General features: G+C 41.2%; 1 protein-coding gene across 1 annotated transcript; it reads right to left on the reverse strand.

Annotated features, from left to right (window-relative positions):
• Nucleotides 1-7,277: 7,277 nt before the first annotated feature.
• Nucleotides 7,278-8,378, reverse strand: LOC145785877 (protein CFDP2-like). Its single transcript, XM_082597580.1, has one exon. It carries the CDS (start codon nucleotides 8,376-8,378, stop codon nucleotides 7,278-7,280), a length of 1,101 nt encoding a protein of 366 aa, XP_082453706.1.
• Between the last annotated feature and the right edge of the window lie 1,285 nt (nucleotides 8,379-9,663).

A 9,663-nucleotide genomic window follows, 5' to 3' on the forward strand; every position in this document is an offset into this window, starting at 1 on the left:
GCAAACGTTGTACGATAGGCTGCTCATGCAAAAGCGCCAGCTACCGAAATGAAAAGTATTGTCTTCTGTCACGAGCAGAATCTCACACCAGGCAGGGTAAGCACTCTCTAAATATAGCTACGGACTGCCACTGAAAAAATCTCAACTTCAGAGTGAAAAATAATAATGAGAATTAGATTGTGCCGAAAAAGGAAGAACAGCAATTACATGCTTAAAACAAATTAAAGACACGCTTGTAAGTCAAGTCACTACAAATTTACTCTTCTGACCATGCATATTTTTCTGAAGATCAAATTCTCTTCAATAGGGCCTTGTGTGATGTCAAAAATGAGAAAAATTCACTACAGCACATATCTTTGAAATTATATTGAAGAGTCAATATGCCTTTCATAGTCGCAACGCTCAACTTGCTTCTTTCTTTAGTCCACTGACTTTGCATCAGTGAAAAGAGTCTCTCTACATTGGCATTGTGGAATGTAACAGCAAAGAAAAACTGTAGCCTACAATCCTTAATACTTCTGAGTGGCATGTGATGTTCGTAGACTGATCGAAATATTTGCACCATTTCTTATGCGTTGGCAATTTAATAAATTCTTCGTCCTGTAGGTAACTTTCCACGAACTGCTTCAAGTTACAGATTTGGTCAAAGCACTTTGCATCGTCCACATCAACCCCTTTACCAATCAGATATTCCAAGCAAGGCTCTACATCCTTCCAACTTGGTATCTCGTTCAAGGTCATCTATTTGAAACAAGAAAACTCTTCCATTGGTTTCATCCATTTCAGGGTTGAGAAAAACCCGGGTTTTTTTAAAAAAGCCCAACCCGCCTGGGTTTTTTTTAAAAAAACCCATTTTTTTTGGGTTTTATTGGTTTTTTTTTAATAAAGATGCAAAAAAAGGTAGATTCATGCTTATTTCACCTCAAAACTACTTTTTACGAATGAAGTGCCTTTCACTCACAGTACATGCTTGCATAACTCAATAAAATAATGCACTAGGGCTGTTGTTGCTTGAATGTTGCATCATCCATTAATTTCAAGATCAAGTTGGTGGATCCATCATCCACTGATTTCCATACCAAGTTGATGCTACCGTGGTAGAAATCACATTATTGCACCATTTGCTTTAGATTTGAAGGCAAGGAGCATTTATGCCATCATGTTTAAATATTTTTTATCATTTATATATATATTATATACACAATGAAGAAATATGATTCTATTTGAATAAGACCTTCTGATGATCCGTTAGGTGAAACAATTTGTAAAGGCTTCAGATAGTAATAACTATATTTGATTATATTGTATACATATAGTAATGGATGAGCGATTGTGTGGCCAATGGTCATTTAGGCAAATGCTCTGAAACAGCCATGCATTAGAATCCAGAATCTGTAATTGGTAAATAGCCTCCTAAATTGCATTTCACATCATATATACAGACTACAGTAGAGTAGTACTTTCACCAGTTGAACTATAAGGCCTTCTTGCATAAATGAGTTTTAGTGTAGTATACACAATAGGGTGGGCTGAAAAAACTTTTTTTTTGAAAATTACGAATGGGGGATGCGAATTACGAATGAATTACGAATGCCTGGCAAATGATCCAAAAACATCCCAAAAAAATTTTTGGGGAGTTGGGGGCAAAAACCAGCCTCCAACTCCCCCATCAAGGTCATGCGGGGGTCAAATTTCATGAAAATGCTGTAACTTGAGAACCGCTTGTGGTAGAAAGCTGTTCTTACACTCAAATGATGCAGAATAGTCATAATTCTATCTGTCCTAAAACAACTTTTCTTCGTAAGTAATATATTTATTGAGATATTTAGAAAAAACTGGTATTCCATGTTCTTATGTATATTCGCATGTGCGTATCACATCAGCCTTTCTAGATTTTCGCTATTAAAACTGCTTCAGCAGTCAGCACTTGTCACCAAAGCATTTTGATGAGTTGTGTGCAATAGACAATTACTGTAGACATAGAATTAGACCAATGAACGTCTTAAGAGCGTTCATTAAAAACGAATACATAACGATATACTAGCAAAATCTAATATAAAATCGTCTCCACTCCTGCACACATGAAAGGCCATTCAGTTGCAAAGTTATCATAGCAGTGTACACTGTACAGTAAAATGTTCTGCAGTGTATAACTGAAATGTTGTAGCCTACCTGTATTCTAACTGGCTTGACAAAACGTTACGTTGGCGTCACATGGGGGAGGGTGGGGGTCAAAAATTCGGAAAAACAGCGTTATGTAATATTTGAACCTTCCCTAAGACGTTTCACAATCAAAATACTACTGGCATCTTGTTTTGAGTAATATAAAGTTGCAGTGAAAAACAAAAAAACAGTGAAATAATGCAGGATGCAGCCCACAGAAAAGTGACACTGCAGTTATTACTTTGCCTAATCTGTGGCAAAATGAGACTTATTGTCAATTTTCTTCATCATCTTTCTGGATCTAATTTTTTGCCATATAAGCCCATCACGTCGCTCAAATGTTGCAACTGCTGTTGCTGCTTCACTGACAAGCTTAATGTGGCGCTCAACTGCTTGATTGTGGCATGGATGTAGCAGCTTAAAAGGGTTGGTACGAATGTCATTTACTTCGGCAGAGGACTTCTTCCTAATTGCTGGTGGTTCAGTTACACCGTCCATATTCATGTCCACAAGTTTGTAATAAACTTTGGCCTTTACATTAATTTTTGGGACTTTAAAACGGCGAAAGGTTTCAGAAGATACGTCTTCATCTGGTTCATCTTCTGGCCAATATCCTCCTTCATAACTTTCTGCTGGGATTTCAGCATCAGCACTTGCCTGCAGCTCACCGCGGATAGCCATAATTTTGTTTACTGCTAAACAGCGAACCTGGTAATCACTATCACCCAACATGGCCAATAAAATATTTTCTGGGTGAGCAAAATAGGCATTGCGCTCGAAAGACGCTATTGCTGTTTCTCTTATTTTTGGACTAGGAAACTTTGTAATTCGCTCTAGCAATGCAGGGAAATTGCACTTGCTCCACGGATTTTAAGACTTTACATTTCCGAAGAAAAAACATCAAAAAACCTTGCTCTTTTAGCAGAATTTTGTGTTAAAATTTTCTTTCCCCCCTGGTTTGAGATAAAACGAAGAAATGCCATATCTGAAATAGCAAAGAATTTCCATGCATTGCTAGAGCGAATTACAAAGTTTCCTAGTCCAAAAATAAGAGAAACAGCAATAGCATCTCTCAAGCGCAATGCCTATTTTGCTCACCCAGAAAATATTTTATTGGCCATGTTGGGTGATAGTGATTACCAGGTTCGCTGTTTAGCAGTAAACAAAATTATGGCTATCCGCGGTGAGCTGCAGGCAAGTGCTGATGCTGAAATCCCAGCAGAAAGTTATGAAGGAGGATATTGGCCAGAAGATGAACCAGATGAAGACGTATCTTCTGAAACCTTTCGCCGTTTTAAAGTCCCAAAAATTAGTGTAAAGGCCAAAGTTTATTACAAACTTGTGGACATGAACATGGACGGTGTTACTGAACCACCAGCAATTAGGAAGAAGTCCTCTGCCGAAGTAAATGACATTCGTACCAACCCTTTTAAGCTGCTACATCCATGCCACAATCAAGCAGTTGAGCGCCACATTAAGCTTGTCAGTGAAGCAGCAACAGCAGTTGCAACATTTGAGCGACGTGATGGGCTTATACGGCAAAAAATTAGATCCAGAAAGATGATGAAGAAAATTGACAATAAGTCTCATTTTGCCACAGATTAGGCAAAGTAATAACTGCAGTGTCACTTTTCTGTGGGCTGCATCCTGCATTATTTCACTGTTTTTTTGTTTTCACTGCAACTTTATATTACTCAAAACAAGATGCCAGTAGTATTTTGATTGTGAAACGTCTTAGGGAAGGTTCAAATATTACATAACGCTGTTTTTCCGAATTTTTGACCCCCACCCTCCCCCATGTGACGCCAACGTAACGTTTTGTCAAGCCAGTTAGAATACAAGTAGGCTACAACATTTCAGTTATACACTGCAGAACATTATACTGTACAGTGTACACTGCTATGATAACTTTGCAACTGAATGGCCTTTCATGTGTGCAGGAGTGGAGACGATTTTATATTTAGATTTTGCTAGTATATCGTTTTGTATTCGTTTTTAATGAATGCTCTTAAGACGTTCATTGGTCTAATTCTATGTCTACAGTAATTGTCTATTGCACACAACTCATCAAAATGCTTTGGTGACAAGTGCTGACTGCTGAAGCAGTTTTAATAGCGAAAATCTAGAAAGGCTGATGTGATACGCACATGCGAATATACATAAGAACATGGAATACCAGTTTTTTCTAAATATCTCAAAAAATACATTACTTACGAAGAAAAGTTGTTTTAGGACAGATAGAATTATGACTATTCTGCATCATTTGAGTGTAAGAACAGCTTTCTACCACAAGCGGTTCTCGAGTTACAGCATTTTCATGAAATTTGACCCCCGCATGACCTTGATGGGGGAGTTGGAGGCTGGTTTTTGCCCCCAACTCCCCAAAAATTTTTTTGGGATGTTTTTGGATCATTTGCCAGGCATTAGGACCCCCCATTTGTAATTTTCAAAAAAAAAGTTTTTTCAGCCCACCCTAATACACAAAGTGACATTACTTGATTTTTGTTACTGTACAATATCCACTGCGTTTTCAGTTTATTCTTGGAAATTTACTTCACAATCACATCCTTAAGTCCTAATTTAAAGTTTGTTTTAAGTGCCTTGTAGTGTTTTTGTTCATTTTTTTAATTTTCTAATAAAAACTGGACAAATATGATGCTCTGGGTTTTTTTATGGGATTTTTTAAGTGGGTTTTATTAAAAAAAAACACCTGATTTTTTTTGGGTCAAGTAAAATACCAACAACCCTGATCCATTTGCACAGGTAGCCTACTCCAAGCATCTCTCATAGAGGCTTGCAACTTCGGAGAGAAAATTGTTACATTCATCTTCATATCCCTCTTCTCTTTTTTCAACTAAAAACCTTTTAACTTTCAAGGACATAAAGTTTTCATTCTTCCTTTCCACAAGCACCTTGTGAACCAGCTCCAAATTTTCTAGAACTTCTGCAACGGAATTGTTTTTTCTCTCAACTACTTGAATACGTCCATGAAACACGGACATTAGTGAGTGCATATGCCAAAGGTATAACTCACTCATTTCATTCTCAAAGAACCGTTTAATAACTATTGATGGATGTTCTTGTGACAAAAAGTAGGACTTCAGGGGTGAAAATATTTCTAACAATCTTGAAATTCCAGGAAACAAAGAGAGCCAGCGAGTCTTGCTATCTTCTTCTTCTTCCTGTTTTACGTCTCATTTCCTAGAATCAGGGTAGGACGGGGTCTGGCAAGGCACATCCTCAGTCTCCATTCATCACGATCTAGGGGGCTAGTGTTGGTCATCTGCCACTGCTTCCTGTCATCGTTTACGGTGTCACTCCATGTCTTCCTGGGACGTCCAGGCTTCTTTGTACTAGCTACTGGCACATCTCGGCATTGATTTATCCATCCGCTGCTCCTTTCAACATGTCCAAACCAGCGGAGACGGTTGAATCGGAGGTCGTCTTCAATCTTTCGCAAGCCCAGCCTGGCGAGTAGAGTGTCTGAGCTGGTATACTGGTTCTCTTGCGGTCTGATGTTGCAGATCCACCGTATCATTGCGTTGTTATTTCGTTTAATTCTTCCCAGTACCTCTTTTGTCACTGCCCAGCATTCAATTGAAAACAACATCACACTCCTGACATAGCTGTTGTAGACCCTGCCTTTACTGGAAAGGGGGATATCTTTGTTGGTGAGTATGGGCAGTAGCTGTTTGAATTTAGCCCAGGCTGTCTTCACTCTGGTAGTGGAGCTGAGGACGGTACCTCCACCTGCACTGAGCATGTCACCTAAGTAACAGAAAGCGTCTACCACTTCTAACTTTCCATTATCATCTATTTGGATGTCAGTGATAGTTCTACCTTCTATGGGCCGGGCTTCTCCTGCACATCTTTTACACTTGAAGGATGGGTCGGGTTTCAGACCTCCTCTTAGGCCACTGCACTTTTTGTGAACCCAGAGGTGGCAAGTGTTGCATTGGATGGAGTTTGTGCCCACACCGGCCCTACACACAGCACAAGGGTAGCGTCCTGAGTCTTCAAGTCGATGCAGCTCCTTTCCGGTGATCATGATCTTGGTTTTGGCCATGTTGACCTTTAGACCTTTGGCAGCCAAGCCGTCCTTCCATATCTTCAACCTTTCCACGAGCTCGTCTAGGCATTCAGAGATGATGATCAGGTCGTCAGCATAGAGGAGTTCCCAAGGACAACCCGTGCGGAAGTCACATGACAGTGCCTCGAGTACTATAATGAATAGTACAGGGCTGAGGACAGACCCCTGATGCAAACCGACTTTGACTTCGAAATCGTCACTGTGACTGTCTCCTACACGTACTTTGCATTTAGTTCGCTTGTACATACTCTGAACGAGTCTGACAATCCACTCATTCACTCCAAGTTTCCTCATGGACCACCAGAGAACCTCCCTAGGGACCCGGTCGAGAGCTTTCTCCAGATCGATAAAAGCAAGGTAGAGTTTCTTGTTTGCACCGAGAAATTTCTCCTGCAGTTGTCGAACGATGAAGGTGGCGTCGGTGGTGCCTCGTCCTGGCATGAAACCGAACTGCATCTCGTCAATGGAGACCGTGTCTCTGATGATGTTGTCAGCAACCCTTTCAATCACCTTCATAACCTGATCTAATAGCTTCAAACCTCTGTAGTTACCTCTTTGTAGGGCATCTACTTTGCCTTTATAACAGTTGATGATGATGCTCTCCTCCCAATCTTCCGGTACTGCACCCTCTCTGATGATAACATTGGCCAGATCCGTGGTGAGTTGGATTCCAGTGTCGCCGGATGCTTTGAGCATTTCAGCTGTGATGCCAGATGGGCCAGCTGCCTTTCTAGTTTTCATCTGTTTGAGTGCCTTAATGATCATGTCTTTGGTAATGTATATGGGTGGACCTTGAACAGAAGGTTCCGAGGTTAGGTTTTTGCGGTTCCAAGAGAATTCTTCATTGAGCAGCTTTTCGGAATGTTGCTTCCAAGCTAACTTCTTACTCTGGTCATCAAGAGAGAGGTTACCGTCATCATCCCTTATGCATTTCTCACCCGTGACATCTTCATTTTCTTTTTTCATCTGCTTAGCTAAGCGAAAGATTTGGTCACTTTTGAGATCTAGGTTGTTTAGTTTTTCCTTATGCTGATTCTTTTGCTCTGTGTATGATTTGTTTGGCTATACTTTTAGCTTCAATGTAGTCTTGTTTCTTGCCTCCTTTTTTCCACTGTTTGAAACACCGCCTTTTCTCTGCAACGGCTATGTTGACGTCTTCATTCCACCACCATGTTTGTCTGTGCCATTGCCGCTTCTTAGATTGACCACATACTGTGCTTGCGGCATTAATGAGTCCCTTCTTCAGTTTGCACCAACTCTCCTCCATGGTTTTGGGATGAGTGTCGTTAAGTTCTTCTAGGATGGCATGATGAAATTCTTGTTGGGCCTTTGGGTTCCAACAACCGACAATTTCGGGTTCCGACAATTTCCAAGTTCTTAGCCTGGGCTTAAAATTGTGCCTCGTTGAGTGCGGAATGGCGACTGATAAGTCACATATCAGAAGATAATGCTGGGAGGCACATTCTTCCCCTGGGATCACTTTTATGTCCTTCACTCGCTTCAGGTCCTTTCTCCTCACAAGAATGTAGTCCACCTGTGTTTTAGATCCACCAGACTCATAGGTTATTAGATGACTGTCCCTCTTCCTGAACCACGAATTGCAAACTGCCAGACTGTGAGCAGTGGCAAACTCAAGTACTCTTTCACCCTCTGTGTTGCGTTTGCCATAAGCACGCCCGCCATGTACTTCCTCATAGCCTGCCGCAGCTTTCCCTACATGTCCATTCCAGTCTCCGCATGGGATCAGAAATTCTTTGTCTGGGATCTTCATGACAGCCAACCTGAGTTGGTCATAGAAGGCGTCCTTGCTGGCATCACTGAGGCCCACTTGAGGTGCATAAACTGACAGGAAGTTGATAACAGAGCTACCAACCACAATCTTTAGTTGAATAATTCTGTCTGAGAAACGTTGGATGTCAAAGACTTTCTCAGTCCACCTCTCCGCAAGCAGAAAGCTCACACCTGCTGTGCCTTGGCTGTTACCTGACCAGAAGAGCTTGTACCTCGTGTCTTTCCCTTGTATCATGCGCGCAGAACCACCTTTCCATCGAGTTTCTTGGAGGCAGCAGATGTCAATTCCTCTATGGGAGACTGTCTCTACTACTTCACTGGCTCTTCCTCTCATTGTTCCAACATTTAATGAAGCAATCCTGAACTTTGGTTGTGGGATTTCGCTGAATGACGATCTGGACGGCCCACTTCCGCCCCTACCGTTCACGACACCAGCAACTCTTAGGTTTCTGGTCCCGTGTTCACGTATACTGTTTCTGTGCTTTGCTATATAATTTGGAGTGTATTTTTACAGGTTGGGCGTCCTCCCTAGCACCTAACTCAGTCACTCACAGCTGACTGAGGTCACTGTTGTTGTTTGATGTGGCCGGTGGGTGTTGACACCTCATACGCCCTTTGAAGCAGCTCTATGCTGTTTGGCACAGAGGCTAACATCATGCCTGACATCTGGGCATACTATTTATGAGGGATAGTTCACTGGGATGCTGTCTGGGTATCAGAGCGTATCCACACACCGGTGGGTCATGCATACCCTAGACTTTAAGAGGATCCCACTCCGAGCGCACAACTGCATTACTGCATCAGCTACTACTGGCCGCAAGGCCAGGTTCCCCAGGGGGACAGGACGAGGACCTGTGCTGTGCACTTGTAATAGCAGCCTATGCCAGCCCTATGACGAATCTGGACATTCGTCATTCGAATATGGACATTCGTCATAGCACATGACTAGGGAACTGTGTTCCGAAAGCTAGTGTAATTTGATATTGCCAAAAAGAACCCGCAGCATCAGGCTATAACAGATCGTTTGAATCTACACTGTGATTTAATTTAATAGAACTTTCAAACATTTTATTTTTATATTTTCTGCACGATTTCAACGTTTAGCGACGTTAAAACGATGTAAGGCAATAATGACCTTTTAAAAAAACGTCAGATAATTTCCTTTAAAAATTTCAAAAACTCGCTGAATAGGGAACTCGCCGAATCGGACTTGGCGAAATGGGCCATTGCAATTTTGATTACGCATTATGGCTGAAGCATGGGTTTTAATTTGAAAGGGCAGTGCTTCGTCAATAGTAGCTTTGCTGAACAAGTCGTAAATATCGGCTGCCATGTAATTGATGAGTACATTCAATTTGTTCAGGTTCTCTGGTGGCAAAGTAGCGACAAAGTTTTCTAACGTGACAAGCCAGTGTTGCAGCATCTTCAGTATTTGGACTGACATCAAACCTTGCAGGTTTCAGCACTTTAAACATGGCTTCAGATTTATTGCTATTCTTGGTTAATTAAATTGTAGTACCACACATTCAGTCACAGAAACAAAATTGGTTGGTTTTAATTAACTAAGAAGTTGCATAACCTAAAACACAATAAGGTTACAGTAACTCACAAAACAACCC

This window comes from Aplidium turbinatum, chromosome 16 (genome assembly GCF_918807975.1).
Source record: "Aplidium turbinatum chromosome 16, kaAplTurb1.1, whole genome shotgun sequence".
NCBI lineage: Eukaryota > Metazoa > Chordata > Ascidiacea > Aplousobranchia > Polyclinidae > Aplidium > Aplidium turbinatum.